The following is a 19,049-nucleotide window of genomic DNA, read 5'->3' as shown; positions in this document are numbered from 1 at the left end:
AAAATTTCCACTTTGACAATAGTGTTACCTTAACAAACAAGTACCAGTATGTTGGATTCATGTGAAGTATATTGGTGGCAGTTGTCATGGCAACATGAGTGCCTTGGGGTCATCACAGTGCATTCTTCACACAACTTTCACTCAATTTTGTTTTGAGAAGACATGATTCTGAATGAACAAATGAAATAGCATTCGCAGGACTGCAGCACGGCATTCTACGTGTACCACAATTTCTTTATTTTTTTAAAAAGATTAGATTAAAAAAAAGATCACTCACCATAATAAAAAAGAATATTACATAAAAATTACCAAAACAAAAGCAATGGATGATTCTACCTATATCTATCAGTCCATGAAAGGGTACAATTATACACCAATGTCTTCATACACGAAAAAGGGTACAAATGCCATGTCTTCTTGATACTGTATAATGAGAAATATTGCGTGTATTACCACAGGTATACATGAAAATACATAAACATTGAATAAAACTACAGTAAAATGCGCAGACACTATAGCTGACCTGTGAGAAAATAAACAAATTCACCGGAAAACAAACAAACAATGCGAATAAACAATTAGTTCCAAGATCAGTTGGTCTTAATTCAATTGTTAATGACCTTTACCCCGTACGTTTCACGGAGGAGGTTCAAATAGTTGTCAGTTTTCTGAGGATGCGCAAAATAATTCCACAAGTGCCTTCCTCGGATGTTAGGAATTTGATGTCACCACTTTTCTGAGGAATCTAAAGGTTCATCTTGAACTCGAATCATGTCGGGAATATTTGCTTGTTTCTCATTAAAATGAAATGAAAACGCACCTAATGATAAAAACATTTACAAGTAAAGTCAATCTTATCAAGAAATATGTGCAATTAAAGTGTAAATCAGAGCTGTATGCTGTATTGCCTTGGTAACACAGACAAGAAAAAAAATGCTGCTCTGGACAAAATGGAATCATAAATCAGCCCTCAAATGTGTGTTGCTGAACACACTGCTCCTTATAACGATATATTCTGTTATGCCTTCAATAACTGCGGATGAACCGCAAATCTCTTTCCGTTACAGAGTAGGCTTGGACAAATAAGTGCTATAGATATTAGCGGGTTGAACGACCCGAGCGGCATTTTCATCACTATATTATTTTCTTCATTTAAACCGTATATACACGTCTATGATTTAGCCCTATACCAAAAGGAGATCAGTGACTTTGTATTTGTAACGTTATCTGCATTAGCAGTCAACTCGAGAGGGCGCCATACAGGTGTTCCTTGGATGCTGCTCCATAGTAGAGTCCAAGTCTAGGTCAAGATTTCCCCGCGCTCCTCACATCGCCTTCCGGTGTAACCACTGAGGCATACGCAATCGTAGTCTCCATCTGTGTTGACGCACTGCGAGTCATTCTGACACTCACTGGTTCGCTCTACGCACTCGTCGATATCTGAAGGAAATACAATTGTAGTAAGAAGTAAATGAAGAAGTTTTGGGAGAAATGGGAAGACCAGAAAGCAAGGGAAATTTGGACAAGCAGGTTTACAAAATATGTTTGCCTTGCGGTAAAAAAAAAAAAGAAAAAAAAAGAGATTCCTACCAAAGGAAGAAGATAGCGCAGAAAATTAAGAACGTTTACATAATATGGATGGATAGAAGAACAAAGAGAATGGGAGACAGAATTAGAGATTACGAAGTAAGTTTATTTCGATATAAATGTTATTCCCCACATGAAATAATGGTCGGCACAATAAGCAGCAACAACCACAATCAATCAAACAAGAAAATAACACGAACAAACACAATCACAGCAAAAGTGAAAAGACGTGGAATTATGTGTTAGCACAGCCTTAGAATATACTACCCCTCCCCTAAACAATTAAATTAAGGAGAAAAGTCAGATGTGAAGAAATACACACACACACACACACACACACACACCCAAAGGTACTTTGATAGTGAAAACAATCCTAGCACATCAAGGTGCCGTTAATTTCAGCGGATGACGGGGGTGAAGAAACATGTGCATGAGTAAAGACGAGGGATAAAACGAGAGGAGTCAGTGGAAGGGACATGAGAAAATTTGCTTGAATCAAAGAAAATAAAGAAATCAAAGAAATCAAAGAAATCAAAAGAGACTGATGCAACGGGATTCCATGACGATGTTCTCTCAATCATGTCAATTCGAAAAGTTTAGCGAAGGCATATATAAATGTTAACATTCCGCATTCGAAAATAAAATGCAAACCTTTCATTATTTCATTTTATTTATTTTTTTATTTATTGTCTTCTTGATAAAAGCAGGGTAATCCCATTCAAGCCGCAAGGCCTGCTTTCCAATGGAGCCGTGCTGTAACAAATCACATTTATGATACAATAAAATATATACATAACAATCATATACAAACATACACAATAATACACTTCATAAAAGTGGAGAGCCTCTGTAGATAGATATAGCGAGAGAGAGAGAGAGAGAGAGAGAGAGGGGGGGGGGGGAGAGGGAGAGAAAGAGAGGGCGAGAAAGAAAGGTGACAGGAAGAATACATATGTACAACTTTCAAAGAAACGAGAAATTAACTACTGCTGGTAACCACCTGGATGTTGCGGACATTGCGTTTAAAAAGGGGCAGTGAGGTGGAGGATTTGATAAACACTGGTAGTGAGTTAAATAGCTTCGTTGCTGTGTATGAAAAAGACTGCTTTTTATATTCGATCTTGGGTTTAGCTAGATACAGTTGGTGCATGGAGACTGATCTCGTAGAGTATGGATTAGTTCGCTGAGGTAAAACTCGTCTTAAATATTCTGGAGCAAGGTCATTCAAAATCTTGTACATAAATACATTATAATTATATTCCAGTCTATGTTTAACGGATTGTAATTTCAAAGAATCTAACATAATTTGAACAGGGTTATAATAAGGTGCATCTAACACTAAGCGACAATATATCTTTTGACACCTCTGTAGCCTCATTAAGTTTTTCTTCGACAGTGAGCCCACACAGTTGAACAATAATCAGTATAAGGAAGTATCAAAGTGAAATATAAATGAAGGAGTACTGGTTTCGTCAGGCAGTGCTTAATCCTTCGCATACATATAAGAGAGTTCATAATTTTCTTAACAATATCATTGATCTGAAAAGACCAATCTAAATTCTGATTTACAATAACGCCTAAATACTTAAATTTGGTTACATTTTCTAACAATTTGTATTCCATTCTAATTTGTAATTTAACTGGATTTTTTTTCCTTCTACCAGAAATTAACATAACTTTAGTTTTATCGGTACTAACAACTAATCCATTTTCATTCAACCATTTACATAAAACATTTATATCATTCTGTAACTGTGTTTGAACAGCCTGTACTCCATATCTTGAAGAAAAAACGGTTGTGTCGTGTGCGTACAGTGAAATATTCGTACTAATATGAAAAGGTAGATTGCTTATGTCATTGATGTACATACAAAATAAAAGCGGCCTCAGTATTGAGCCCTGCGGTACACCGGAAGATACTGGAAGAAAATCACTTCTTTTACCTTTGTATGACACTAATTGCTTTCTTCCTATAAATATGATTCAAGCCATGGTAATTCAATACCGTCTATAAAAATAAAAAATAAAAACACCTCAGTGTCTTAATAAGAAGATCATGGGGAATGATATCAAACGCCTTCCTCAGGTCTAAAAAGACAGCACCAGTAAATCGACCTTTGTCAAGGCTATCGTACAACATCTCACAAACTTCCATTAAACACGCTGAGGTGGAGTGTTTACCCCTGAAACCAGACTGCCGATCACTCAACAATTCTTCTTTATGTAGGTATCCCATCAATTGAGAATGAACTGCTCTTTCTAACACTTTGGAAACAATTGACAACAGGGAGATAGGACGAAAGTCATTTAGTTCATGACTCGCTTTTGCTTTGGGAACATGATTGATTAAGAATGCACACAATAGGAGTGGCAACCAATTCAGCACTAAGCTTCAGCAATCGAGGGTGGAGGTCATCAAGCCCTGCAGATTTCGAACAATCTAGGTTAGCTAGTTTTTGTTTTTTTTAAAAAAACAAATTCAAAGGTGATCTTGTCAAATACAAAACATGATTGTGCTTTACTAAGTCGTTTAGTGGCATCCACGCTGTTGTGGTTGTGTCTCATTTCACCGGAGTCTTCTTTTCCATGAATTGACTCAGCGACTTTACTAAACATGATATTGTTGAACTCCGTTGCTATCTTTAAAGAGGAGAGTTCGCACAACGGTCTCGATGACAGAAGAAAGTTCACTTTCGTCGTGAGCACATTCGTCTATGAGAACTTCAGCTGCAGTCAATTGGGGGGTAGGTTTAGTGTCAGTCATCGGGTGGCTGTCGGCGGGCGTTTTACAGCTGTTTCGTTGCCTTCGGCTTTCACCCCTCAAGACTATATAGTTGCCACTCGCCTATTTAGAATATACGGTTGGCGGAGCACCAACACTCACATGTCTACTCTTCGTCGTTCATTTTAAATGTCTATTATTTCGTCGTTCATTTTAAATGTCTATTACTACAGTGTGAATGTGACTATACGACGACCACCGGAAGATAATTTTCACTTGGCATGTCGGTAACTCTGTATGGCGTTAACTCTCAACATGAACCGTTGGTGACTCATCTTGTTGTGTTCATGTATCCGGTTCAAATCTCCTCAAAGAAAAAAAAAAATCACTGTCAAATCTGTACTAAAGCTAAGGCTATTCACTGTGGAAAATTACTTCCTCATGTATGCAGGTTCAGGAAAAGTCGTTACATTGTATAATCATCATCGTTGATAAAGGGGAACCTGATCTGCCCAGATATACAAGGCGGAATATACAAATTCAAATGGGTAACTAAATTTATTATACTTGGGGATAATGCATGACTGCATCAGTGGAAATTTGACAGTCATACTGTATTCACATAACGACGTGCATCATATGGTTACTCTGACCTGCCAAACGTGCTAATTATCATGTCATAATATGATTCACAGCTAGCTTTCTAGGAAACCAAAGTCCGTATATGAATGTAGATTGAGTGAAAGAGGCAATTATTAGTAGAACACATCAGCATTGATCAGTGAAAGTTTGAGCTAAATCCGTCAATTGATTCAAACGTTATGATTTTTCAACACTTCGGTGTCGTTACTGCTGCATAGAATTAGACTACAATGATGCCATTTTTGGACAATAATATAAATAAATATATATATATATATATATATATATATATATATATATGGTGAATTTTACAAAATCTCACTATTCATGAAAAAAAAAATCGGTGCGTCATCACTGGATAAGGAGACTATATAACTTCACTTATTGGACAATTTGAAGAATATATATATTATATATATATATATATATATATTCTTTAAAATAACTGTCCATTAAGTGAAGTCATATAGTCTCCTTATCCAGTGATGACGGCACCGATTTTTTTTTTCATGAATAATGAAATTGATTTTGTGGAATTCTCTTTATATCTTATATTTTCCTTGTATTATTGTCCAAAATGACGTCATTAATTGTAGCAGTCTTCTTATGTAACAAACATATGACGGCACCGAAGTCTTAAAAAATTATAACTTTTAAATCGATTGTCCAATTTTCTAAAACATTTACTGATGCGCTTGACTAATATTGCTGCTTTCACTCAATCCACACTGACGTTTTTAGAGGCTTTGGTTTCCTTTAAAAAGTTCTGGTTTTCTTGTTCGAGTTGGCCAAAAGCAATATACATGTAAATCATTGGCGGAATGTTGTGTAGCACTTCATACTTTTTATGTAAGAACTCATTGACTATATAGGCCTATATGCAGACTACTTCCGACTATTAAAGAATATTATATTGCAAGATGCGTGGTGTATACAATATACAGATGTTAGAAACTGATACAGATAATAAATGTGGCTGAAAAGGTCAGAGGGAGAACTAATCATATTTTTGGATCCATGCAACTAAAATAGAACACATCCATTAGTACGTGAACCGGAACACAAATGACGTATGATTATTATTAAAACGTGAGAGGGTGGAAGAAGAGAAAGAGGTCTAACTATGGGCAGGAATATATAGATGCATGGGATTAGAATGGATAAGATAAAGTAACAAACAGGAAATCGGCCTGAGCATATGCTATATACAATATACCTATATATATTATCACACACTAGGCTATAAAAATAAGCACTGGCAATAAAGCACTGATGAACCGTTAGTCATATTCTTGTGTAAACGTTGTGATATATGATATATCAATGTTCAGTATGTGTTCATAAGTTTGTGCATAATATGTGAGTCATGCTAACATAGGAAATGCTGAACTATGGAGCTAAAAGCTCCATGGTTGAATTCCGAGGAACAGTTTATGTTGTATGGATGGGTTGTAGGGGAAAAGGTCTCCTTTTTCAGTGATTTGTCGGATATCCTGTTTCATCGGGAAGGTTTTCACAAGTTATCAGTACCCGAAAATGATTCCTCACTAATAATAATGAAATGGCATGTAAGCGTGGTTACCGAAAAGGAAGTGTCCTATCCGGCCAACCAACGTAATTTACATAACACTATACTACAAATGTCCACTCTGGGTTGTACTGGACATTCAGACGTGCAGTGGTCAGTGGTGGCAGATCTTCTGAAAAGCCAAGGTAGGTGCATTTTTAAGTTTAGAGAGGGATACTCTTGCATAGACATACAGAGTGCGAACTTTCATTTGTGTTTACAGGTGGACTTAAAGGAGACCTCCGGATGATTTTCAGATTTTTACATTTGAACAACTATAAATTAGTTATACTGAGGACAGAGTTTCAGAATTTGTGGTAATTGGGATGAAGAATAAGAATATTTTCAAAATTTAGAACAAATTGCAATGAACAAGGATGATGACATGGCAGAGTCACCATAAGAATCCATGAGTTGGGGCTCAAGGAAGCAGAACAAAAGAAGAAAGCATGCATAGATTATACACAGGTGAACTCGCAAGCAAGCGGTATTGTAATGGAATTACACTGCTACATTTCTGAAATATGTGAACCTCCTATGTCATCATCCTTGTTCAGTGTAATTTGTTTAAGGTTTTTCAAAGTATCGTTTCTCTGGTCAAGAACCACAATAAATTCCACAAATCTATGCATGGAGTTGTCGATTTATGTACTACATGATGTGAAATTATGAAAATCGTCTGGAATGTCCCTTTAACAACTCCTTTTTAGAGTTCGTAGATCGTGTTTCTTTTGCGTTTGTGTGTAGTGTGTGTGCTTGTGTGTGTGTTTCAACCTCTCCCTTTTACATTACTCTCACCCTTTTCACCCTTCCTCCAATGTCTTCCTCTCTCTCTTCCTCTTCCTCTCTCTCTCTCTCACACACACACACACACACACACACACACATACGAGAAGAAGGAATCACTGAGGTGCTTTTGAACAAGCTACGCATTGGGCCGACAGTTTTACGTCTCTTTCGAACAAAGCGATAGGAATATGATAAAGTGATAAAATGAGGACAAAAGTATATTGTTTATAAAGGACAACACGCTAAAGGGCTGCTGGTAGCGGACTTGAACCAGAGACCTCGAGAATAAGAGCTCGTTGGCTTACCCACTGAGCCACAAGGGCTCCACATGGCTGGTATCCTCGATATTTGAAAGGGTGACGTTCGTTATTCCAGTGGTTCGTTATTTCCAAGGTTTATTTAACCCAAAATAATGCCAAAGGTTCGTTATACCGAAACACACAAATTCTGTATACCCATATTCGTTAGTTCGAAAATGAAATAGGGTTCGTTCATGAGAGTGTTGCATAAAATGTTATAGGCCTATCAACCTATACCGTGCCGCAATATCATATCAAAACTGATGAACATTTTCCGTACAACGTGATCATGCCAGTGTATCCCATGGATGCCTACTCGCATTGATGTTCTTCATGATAATGTGACATGACGTGTATTGAGCGAAAAAGTGTATTTATCTAAAGATTGCTTTGTTTTCAGAGGTCATTTGTGTGCATGATTTATGAATCAAACGATTATTTTGGGCGTCATGAATCCGGTCGGTAATCATGTTTTATGGTGTCCCCCCCCCCCTTTTTTTTCAATCGTTTGTTTCTTTTGGCTTTGTTCAGACAACAATGAGTGCGCTTTAGCGGAGCACGATTGTTTCAACGACGCATCCTATATCAACACTCCGGGCTCACGTTCAACTGTTTCTGTCCCACCGGATATCGCGAGGGCAACCCCGATAACCCTGGGAGAACATGCTCTGGTAAAATATGCTCCCTGCTCCCTGATAATGGATGTATATATATATATATATATATATATATATATATATATATATATATATATATATATATATATATATATATATATATATATATATATATATATACGTGTGTGTCTGTCTGTGTCTGTGTGTGTGTGTGTGTGTGTCTGTGTGTGCATGTTTGTGCGTAAATCGGTTCATTCTGCATTGCATGGTAGACTGATGTCACAATCATGTACACACACAATCATTACTGAGAATCTGAAGAACAGCTTCATATATCAAAAGCAAACACACTTTAAAGATACTTGTGATGAATGACGGACGACATGACGTGGGACTATCGGTCTATTCATTCAGGTCTACAACCATAGAACATGAAATAAATTCAAAAAGATTCCAAAAACTCACCAGCACAGTTTCTTCCCGGGTTAGACGGCTGCTGGTCAGTGTAACCTGGCGGGCAAGAGCAGGTGAAACTTCCGTCCGAGTTATTGCAATGCGGGCCGGAGAAACAGTCGTGAATTCCTGTGGCACACTCATCGACGTCCGCGTCTGCGGTATGAACATGATATGATTAAGGAAAGTAAAGGGGTATCTCACTGAGGGGCGAATGTTTCCGAGCGTAGCGAATTCTATATAGGGAATTTTAGGTTTCGTCAGGGTTCGTTATCGGTTGTCATTAACAGTTTTTCTCGTCGCAGAGAAATTTTGAACATGTTCAAAATTTCTCTGCCGCAAGAAAAACTGTTTATGACAATGAAAACTCTTTGCGAATTTGATTACAATAGGGTACGAATTTGATTGCAACTGTTATCTGATTATCATGTCAGGGATATTCAACAGAAAGACATGGTGTGCTCATTAAGATTGTTACAGTTCGTAATTCCGACAGGTTCATTATCTGAAAATAAAAGAAGGTTCGTTATTCCGACAATGAAAAAATGTTCGTAATTCCAAAAGTGCGTTCGTACGCAAAGTCTCTACATTTCCGGAACACTTACCTTATTTCATTTTCGGATGAACGCACCTTATCTTGTTTTCGTAATTACGAACCTTCGGGAAAACGGACCCCCGGAATAAGGCCACAGTGAAATGTTCGGATTAACGAACCCCCCTTTTTCGTTTCCGGATTAACTAACCTCTTGGTATACGCAATTTGTGTGTTTTCAAATAACAAACCTTCGGAATAACCAACATCATCCCACTATCATTTATCTCTCGCCTACCCTCTTTGCAACAATCGTCTGCGAAGTACATACATTGATACAATTACATAGAATGTTATTTCCCGCTAGTGTAACCATAATACCATAATAATAGGATGATCATAAATTAATACAGTAAGAATTATATGATATGGTTAATTCTCTAAGATTTATTTTTATGAAAGGGAGCTGACAGGGCCTTCCTAAAACATTTCATTCTTCGGTTGTACATTGTACTAATTGTTCTTTGTATTATTCTCTTATATAAAAAGGTGGAATATGAGCTACAGTGATATGTTTCCATATTCAAGCGGAATATGATGTATATCATTTTATAATTGTTTTGTTTGTATTATTTTCTTGGATTTCTAATTTAATAATTAAAGTGTCGGCCTGTTTAAGTGAGTGATTATGGTAGTAAATACTGCACAATGCTGTTAGCTTTGTCTTCAGCTGTATTAATTTGTATGTCTTACTTTGCATCCAGAACGGATTTGCTTATTCATGTATATGGCTTGAATGAAATCGATAAAGACCAAGTAAAAAAAAAAAAAATATGTGTACAACACACATAACTCTTACCACGGTCGCAGTATATTCCCGTATGAGCGGCAGAGCAGACGCACTCATAACCTCCCATTGTGTTGCGGCAAGTGGCTCCATTGAAACAAAAATGATCCCCGGTAGTGCACTCGTTAATGTCTGCACGTGGATGATAAATTGATAAGACAAGGTGGAGAAGACAGTTTGGGCTATCCTGATCTAGTATCTGGCGAGGGGTGGGGGCTGATTCCGCCCCTCCTGTTATCTCGATCGCGATCGCGACGAAATTTGCGTCTCCTGTCCTGTATGATAAGATTGTCTCTTAAACATTAGCAAGAATAATCAGTCTCTCTTCTTAATTAATCGGTTATGCAAATTAAGTCCAAGCTTATTCATTTCAGCCTTATAAAGCATTACTCAATATATTAAAAAATCGTTTGTCGGCCTTCATCATAAAAACTTTCAAAATTAATTTCGATTTCTATATATACTCATTATTCGGAATGTTTTTTTCGGAATTTGTTATGGATTTTTTGTTTTCGAATCTTTTATTTTTTTTTTCTTTGTGTTTTTCATAGGACATTGTCACTGACACTCTTCTAACATAATTCGAATGGAATTAATCAAATATAATGATTAATGGGGAAAATAGTCAGGTTTTAATGAGTTTCATGCCAGAGCAGTGTTTGCCGTCAGGGGGGGGGGGGGGGGGGGGGGGGGAGAGAAAGAGAAGGGTGGAGGTGCGGCGCCCCTGGCCCTATTATAGAGGTGTGCTTGTTGAACCCACAAATGTAGAAACGCCCACTGATGTAGAATTACATCGCCCACAAATGTAGAAAATCGCCTCCAAATGTAGATTTTTTTTAATTCAAATTCAAATCAATTTATTTGACATTTTCTGCATTGACTATATATTACAAATGAAATACAGTTATTTCTTTTTTTTTCTCCAATACAATAAAGCAAACAGTGTGAAAATGTAGCCCTACACTCCGAACATAATTGGAATCCACATGACGAGATTGAAGAAAAGAATTCCTATTATAAGAAAACACATCGATTGGGAACTACTCAGGATGTAGTGAAACAAATGATCAAGTTAATATGCTGTGTGAGCGGTTTGTAAGGACTGATAACAAAAATGGTATGGAGCCTATATACTTACCAGTACATAGTGTACCGTTTCCTGCAAACCCACGGCAGCACTCATATTCGATAGCTTGATAGGACTGGAGCCGACAGTTATTCGTGCTCACGATTCTGTACCTCGTCCTGTGAAAGCAGCATTTTTCGCATAGATATACCAGTCACTATTTTTGGTTTCTTATAGAACCTTACAACACTTGCAACTTGAACATTGTTCGATGTGCCTGAAACTGTACTTTCTGTACTTCAAAATAACTTACTGTTTGAATAATGATGATGAACACTTATCTATCATGTTTTAAGTGATCCATGTACTTGTATTACAATTTAAGCCTAATGGCTTTCTAGTAGACCACTCTTTTGCCATACCTATCTTATTGTTATCCTTCAAAGCATGCATAAGCGTTCTTAGTTATACTAATTATTTCAAATCTTATCACATATGTAATTGTGCATGCGATTCACTTTTCGTTTTGTATTTGTTTTTTCTTGACTAGATTTAATCAAACAATGTAATTGTTTTATGCATGTTTTATATTACATTATACTTTGTCTCACTCCTTGCTGGGGGAAAATAAAAACTGAGTTAAACTGAATTGACAATGTATGCATTGATATGAATTGTTTTCACGATTTGATAATCATGGTTTCGAGGAGGCATTTCAAAACAAATCTTGGTACATTCCGAACATAAACACTCTTTACTGCAGAAGGAAAAATCATTGCCCTGTTGAAAACACAAACAAACAAAAGAAGAAGAGGTCGGACACAGCAATAATTACATAAAGTGGGTTAACACAAGCTAGACATCCTCATTGAAAGGTGAACTCTTTTTCGAGCACATTGAACATGTTTTTTTTTTTTTTTTTTTTTTTTGTCGAGAAAAACAAAATGTATAGGGCCCCTATACCTGAAGCTGTTGTAGTATTTTTTCTTAAACGGACACCAGGCGTTGTAGTTCTCCCGGTAGGCTTGGCGAGAAGTGCTGCACACTTCTCGATGTTTTCTGGTTTGGAAGACAGACATAATGATAAACGTGACTTCCAGCGTTGGAAAAAACTGATGAACGACTGGTATACCTTGTTCAATTTAAATTTATTTGTCCATACTTAGGGCCTAATGCTGGGGAAAGGGTGAGGTTCCGTTCATCTGCAGATTTGCAAGCTGTAAGTTAATAATCAGATGATACAATGGGGGAAAAGATCCTCAACCGCAATGTCAGACTTGGCTTTAACCATGTTAACAAAATGGTATAGGGTATCAATGAAAATCAGAATCACTTTGTTTTACTTTGTTTTTGGATGTCCAAGCCATTTCAAAACCGATTTTCATATCTCTATAAATATATAACTACAAAGATAAACTTTTCATTTTTCTTATAGAATTGTACATGATCTCAGATATTTCTATCTCGCAAAAAATGTTAAAATCTGAATCTCCATCTCAACTAAAACTACCTTTCCTATAAAATCATGTCTCTATTAATTACCGTGAAATCAAAAATAAACTTGTAACCTTTCCGTCATATTTTGCATATTTGTGATGCACTGCAATCTAGAAGTAATAGTGACCGCCATGAGAGATAGAATATTGATCATTGAGATCCAAAACATTAGTCACTATTAAATATGGGGGCACGAGCAAGTGGAGCTAGCGATCACTATTCAGTGAAAAAATGAAAAAGTTGTAGATTACTCACTTCTTTGCATTCTATTTCCTATTTAGATGAAAGTTCTGTTTCGTCTGGTTTTACCCTATTTATTCAAGTCGTCCTAAACACGGTATGGAATCGGAATATATTAACAGAAAATTGACTTTTAAGCGATTGTTACAGTTACAACTCAATTACACGCATAAATGCGGGCCTCTACTAAGTTTAGGGTAACTTGTGCATACTCCCTTTCTCCCTCCCCCTCCCCTTTTCCCTCTCTCCAGCTCCCTTTCTCTCGCTCTCTCTCTGTCTCTAAGGCCCGAATTCACGAAGATGGTACAAATGAAACCATGTTTTAAACCATGGACAAAAACCATGGAGCGCCAAGTGTCGCACGGAATATTTCGTTACGAAATTGGTCATTTCGTCGACAAAATGACCGTTTCATTAACGAAATTATCATTTCGTGGACAAAATGTTCATTTAGTTACAAAATGTTGTCATTTCGTTACAAAATAATCATTTCATCGACGAAATGACTGATTTCGTAACGAAATATTCCATGGGACACTTGGCGCTCCATAGTTTTTGTCCATGGTTTAAACCGTGGTTTCATTTGTACCACCTTCGTGAATTCGGGCCTAATAGTCTAATAGACTCAGTGAAATATCTGTCAAATACTATATCCCCACTACAAGATCAGAATAATCACACGCATTTGTTAATCAATAAGGATCCCGATCTGACAAGTACATTTTCATTTGCTATCTCGGATACAAGCAGATATTACCAATTTGATTACTAAAATTGAAAATAATCATAACGAAGTTAATTTATTTGTAATATATTATTGTGATAACAGTGGATACTGCATATACAAAATTGCACATGCAGTCGCTATGTGTCATACTTACAAAGAAGCAGCGGCAGCAACAACACAATCTGATGAATATACTTCTATAATATACTTGTGAAGGTTCAAAAGCACTTCATCACAAGAAATCACAAATGTCTACCGTTAGTGTTAGTTCGAGCTTCTAACGGAAATTTAAAAAAAAAATCATGTTAACAGTACAGTACAGTTCAGTTCTCAAGACCCCTAATTTGATTTGATTTGATTTGATGTGATGATTTATTGAAGCAAACATGCAAAGTAGTAGCTCGAAGGTTAATTATAATGCATTGCATTATAGAATATAATATGCAATCAAACAGCATATGTATGAACGTTTCAACAATGACAAATAACAATAACATGAACATAGAATATACAGCATCATATCAAAACGTAAATACAAGAACATCTATAAAAAAAAATTACTTTAAAATGATAATCGTAGTTATCAATGTACAAGTAGGCACATACACACATGCACATGCACATCATGCCCACATGTCTACAGAATTAACCCATATACTCATCTCATGCACCCATTCAACTCTTGCAACAGTCACACATTTATTTTTGTTTTGCATCAAACTTCGATAATTGTGGAGATACTTTTTTTTTTCTCCAAACAGAGAGAAAGAGAGAGAGAAAGCTACAGTCAAAATGTAAACGTTGCTTGGGTCACTTATATACAACGTTACGTTTAATGATTATATAGTAAAACATAAATGCTTACAAAATTTTAGCCCAAAATTTCTATAGCGCTATTTTCCATTCTGATTATGTTCAAGGCCCGTTACACCGAGGCAAAAGAGTGAAAGTACCATAAAAGAAGAACAAGAAAAAGAAGGCAAAGAAGAAGAAGAAGTAAATGTCTGTTATATCTGAGGTGTTAAAAAGGTATACTCTCTCAATTCTAATGCTTCTCCAGTGGTCTTTGACCTGGTTCCTAATAGGCTTTAGCAGGCCCGGCGATACGGTGCAATTAACTCCGCGAAAAGGGGCGTAAGCTTTTGAATTCGTAACGGTTATCGAAGCACCGTGCGGAGCTAAGGACAACAACTAAAAAAAAAAAAAAAGAAAAAATCTCGAAAGTTCACCTCCTCGTATCTCCCCTTTTTTACCACCAAATCCCTTGAAACTTCACACATATATATGTAATATGGATATATCATCCTTCATATGATTTTTAAATACTGATGTCTCTTTTGAGATATGTGTATTTTTCTGTTTGAGTCGACCGTGGGAAAGGGTTACGATTATTTCCCGACACAAGTCTGCGCCTGCATGAATATGCACTTAATTAACATATTGCCAGTCTGTATACACCAGACTCACTACCTGCGAAGTTTCGTGTTAGCGCAATTTATTTAGTAGTTTGGTGAAAATCAGAGCAAAAAGACAACCGAATTAAAGACAAAATACTGGACATGCACAACTAGATCATCCTCCTGCGCATGCGTTCTCTACTGATCAGCGCACGCTTAGCCAATCAGCGGTGTCAGGTTCGGCGCACTGCGACAGGGTTCGGTTTTCGGTCCACATGGTGGTGAGTGGGCGAGAGACGAACCCTGCAATGTGCTTCAACTGCTTCATGCAGCACGAAAACCGATACATCGGACTGCGTACTGCTTACGCTATGGATCTTACGTGGGTCACAAGTGACAGTACGTGATCTCGATTTTTTTTTCCCGACATAACCATGCGCCAAATGATACAGAAAAGATATTTGGACCATAGCATGGATATACTACATTTTTGGGCAATGAAGAAAAATGTGAGAAAATAATATTTGATTAGAAACCACGTTTTACGTTTTAGAAGCTTAGTTTCGACGTTATTTTCACAGGTTTATCCTCAATAAAACCCAAAATAACTAACATTGCGAGTTAGAGAATAGTTTCTCCTTCAATTTGCTGGATAGATTTAATCATCTGATGGCTTCTGAGGTGAGGTATTGCGATTGTCCTGCAACCCTTCACCAGCGGTTTTGCGTACACAAGCTGTTTACTTTATGCAAATGATGCTTCGAGGTCATTAATTATGCTTTTGGCGAGTTAATTGCACCGTATCGTCGCGCCTATTAGGCAGGTAAAACTTACATCACAGTGCGAGTGCATCGTCCCAGTGTGGCAGATGACGTCATAACCATGACGCCAATCAAGACCAAGAACACGGGTAGGACGTACAGGTGTAGACGCATCTCGAGATCTAAGTGACTAAACAACAACAACAACAACAACAACAACAACAAAAGCAAAAACAACAACAACAGCAACAACGACAAAAAAAGATTGTAACTGGAGGTTGAATCATTGTAGGTAAAGGGTGGTGGATGTTTTGGGTACACGCTCTTTTTTAATGAACCTATTCTGTTGTTGAATGACGTATAATCCAGAACATGAAACATGGGTGGATGGACTACTTGGCAAGTTTAATCCGCCCTTGCTCTCCTCAAATCGGATAGACGGATTTTTCTCTGCCAAGTCCTACCCAGCTATGCGGAGATTACTGTAATCATATTGCTTCTGAGATGGCTATTATGTCGACCTGCTTGAAAGCAAAACAGACGGCGTTGCTTTAACTGTTTGAAGGCGTTCATTGGAATGCAATGTGAGGGGTAAATTCAAAGACACTTCTCTTGCAACAATTGGTCTTAAGTCTGAACACAGTCATTCTTCTGTATAGTGAAGAGAATGAAATATAATGTTAAAGGCATAATTTACCACTTGCAGACCCAGCATTAGTGCATCAAATAGTTCTTAAATGTGAGTTAGAGATAGAAACAACAATGTAAAAATTTGAATTAGTATAATCAATGTTAAGTATTGTTGAATATACAAAATGTGAATAATGGTTGTAATAAAAATTGAGAAAAATAGTGATATCTCCTGTGTTTTAGGTTTTATTAAAAAATTCCTATACGTAGGATGTTTTGTGATACAACTGACCTACACATATGCATTAAATGTGATATCATGAACATTTTTTGAATCACTGCTCCCAATGGCAAACAGGACCTTTAACATCAGGCTTCTCTAAAAGAGTAGAAACTGTACACGCAGGTCTTGAACAGACTACAATGCATACCCTAGCTGGTGAAATGGAACTGAAATAACAAAACTAAATGAAACAAGAATCCGGTCGTAGAAAGAATCAAAATATATATTAAAATGATTGGACCTGGAAACAAAGACTGAAAAGCGGAGGAAAGACAGCAAATTATAAAATCAAGTAGAACCCCTTCCCCCGATAAAAAGAGAATGATATTACGAGACATTCTAAGATTATAATGATCAATATGGGAGGTTCTGCTGGCCATATCTGCTCAGGTGACTTAATCATTAAATTAAAAAAAAAACACATCTCCCTTTGTCAGGTTTGAACATTCATCTGAGTATTACGGAAGAACCTCATTGACTTGTCAGAACAGGGCTTGGTGATCATTAACTCCAAATTGCATAAAGTTTATCATACATGAAATACACAATGTCCCAAATCAGAACGAACACCATGACGAAGATAAGGATATATTCATGATGAAAATGTAACCAATAACATGTAATGATTCTGTCAGTAAATGCTGTTAATATAGTCATGCTAAATTCGACCAGCCTGTTCCCTGAGTATCTTAGAGATATCATCCCATTACTATGGAGGTCACCAAGCCAATAGATTTCCAAGATTTGTCAGAATAACAACTTAACACAAAACACATATTTTGAACTTACTGAGATGAGGTGACGACTACAAGTTGACTTGGGTATAGATTGCGATCCACCACTAAACTTCTATCGCCGAAAACACTGCAATGGGTGCTTTATATAAGAGCCAGTTGAGTCCGTGCCGTGCAAAGTGACGGGCAGTGAAAGAAATGACGCAAACATGGATCGAATAAAGTTTTTCTCCTACTTGGGGGGGGGGGGGGGGGAGTGCTGAACGTGTATCGAAAGCGTTGCCAAATTTGGTCGATTTTGGCATCAGTTTGCTTGCGGAGCAGCGCAATCTGTGATTATTTTTTTTTTTGAATGTTTCTTTTTTTAGGAGAAATCATTTTTTCCGTAAAACGTTCCCAAAGTCCGACATCAATAGAGCATAACATGAAAGACGAGCTGCTTATTCCACTTGTCTACAATGACAGGAACTTCCGTGCAGCCAGTGTGGATCCCAGGGGTGTTAAATCACGCGTTTCAGGGAGGGAGACACAAGCAATTTTGGGTCATCGTAACAATAATCCAACTTACAAAATATATCCACTATGCACTGTACCTTCTTTTATGACAATTGTAAACAATGACACTTGAATATAACAACATCATACTGATCAGCTTTCTGTCATTAAAAAAAAAAAAAAAATATGCTTTAAACCTGAAGAATTTTTTTTCTTCTTCAGGTAAAAAATCCCCCATATTGTGATTCAGGAAAAAGAAAAATCACCAAAAAGTATTTTCCCTAACTTTCTCTTCAAAACTAACCCATAATGTAAATAGTCACATTCATGAAATACTTGCAATTTTCATTCTGTATAAAGTGAAATGATATCTATCCTCATAAATCACCTATTACTTTATTTAATTTATCATCAGTTGCTGAAAGAAAAAAAAAAATCCATTATTGATGTTTATCAAATCGATGTGTCAGGTTATCGCTTATTGATAACCTGAACATCAGTCAATTCCTTTTTAAAAGTTGTGTATATGTCAACACAGATAGAATAATATGTATATATTCATAATACGTCTCACTTTATGCGCATATCAGCCAATAAGCCAGTTTGGAGTTATCTCATGGACATATTAGTACGAATGACCTCACGTTAAAGTTGTTTTTTTTTTTCTCAGTCGGTTAGGGGCACTTCACTCGTTTTCAGAGCGACATTGCATTAGCTTTTTGTGACAATAATTGTGACAGTAGATCATTTATGGAATTTATCAATCCTGTTCAAACCAGATGACCAGAATGATCCGTCAGTACACGTGGGGAAGCATCCATTTTTTATTATTATTTTGCATTGATGTATTATGAATCTCTTACTATAAATTAATGATAATGCCAAGTACCGCTTTTGCTGTCAGGTGGATTTGCTGGCAAGCAAATATAAGGATTACATGAATAATCATTACATCACGGATTCTTGTCCCAGTGAATTTAAAAACCAACATGCCTGCTGGCACAAATGACATTTTCTATGCTCATGCGCTAAGTGGAACTGCGAACTAGCTCGTTGCAACCCAAATGAATCTTTTATTGTTCTTTTTCTCAAACACCAGTGATAAATGTTTTGTTCTTTTGACATCTTGTCCTCTCAAAGCCGGAACTTGTAAATTTGCTTCCC

General features: G+C 36.8%; 1 protein-coding gene across 1 annotated transcript; it reads right to left on the bottom strand.

The window, feature by feature from the left end:
* Positions 1–230: 230 nt before the first annotated feature.
* On the bottom strand, positions 231–17,563 carry LOC140236935 (uncharacterized). The gene is made up of 7 exons (XM_072316875.1): positions 17,446–17,563; positions 15,817–15,933; positions 12,085–12,180; positions 11,194–11,300; positions 10,068–10,187; positions 8,689–8,832; positions 231–1,440 (listed from the first exon to the last, which is right to left on the bottom strand). The coding sequence occupies exons 2-7, from the start codon at positions 15,915–15,917 to the stop codon at positions 1,301–1,303; spliced, it is 708 nt and encodes a 235-aa protein (XP_072172976.1). The 5' UTR covers positions 15,918–15,933; positions 17,446–17,563; the 3' UTR covers positions 231–1,300.
* Positions 17,564–19,049: the final 1,486 nt, after the last annotated feature.

Source organism: Diadema setosum, chromosome 13 (assembly GCF_964275005.1).
Source record: "Diadema setosum chromosome 13, eeDiaSeto1, whole genome shotgun sequence".
NCBI classification, from domain to species: domain Eukaryota; kingdom Metazoa; phylum Echinodermata; class Echinoidea; order Diadematoida; family Diadematidae; genus Diadema; species Diadema setosum.
This window is presented reverse-complemented; position numbering and strand designations above follow the sequence as displayed.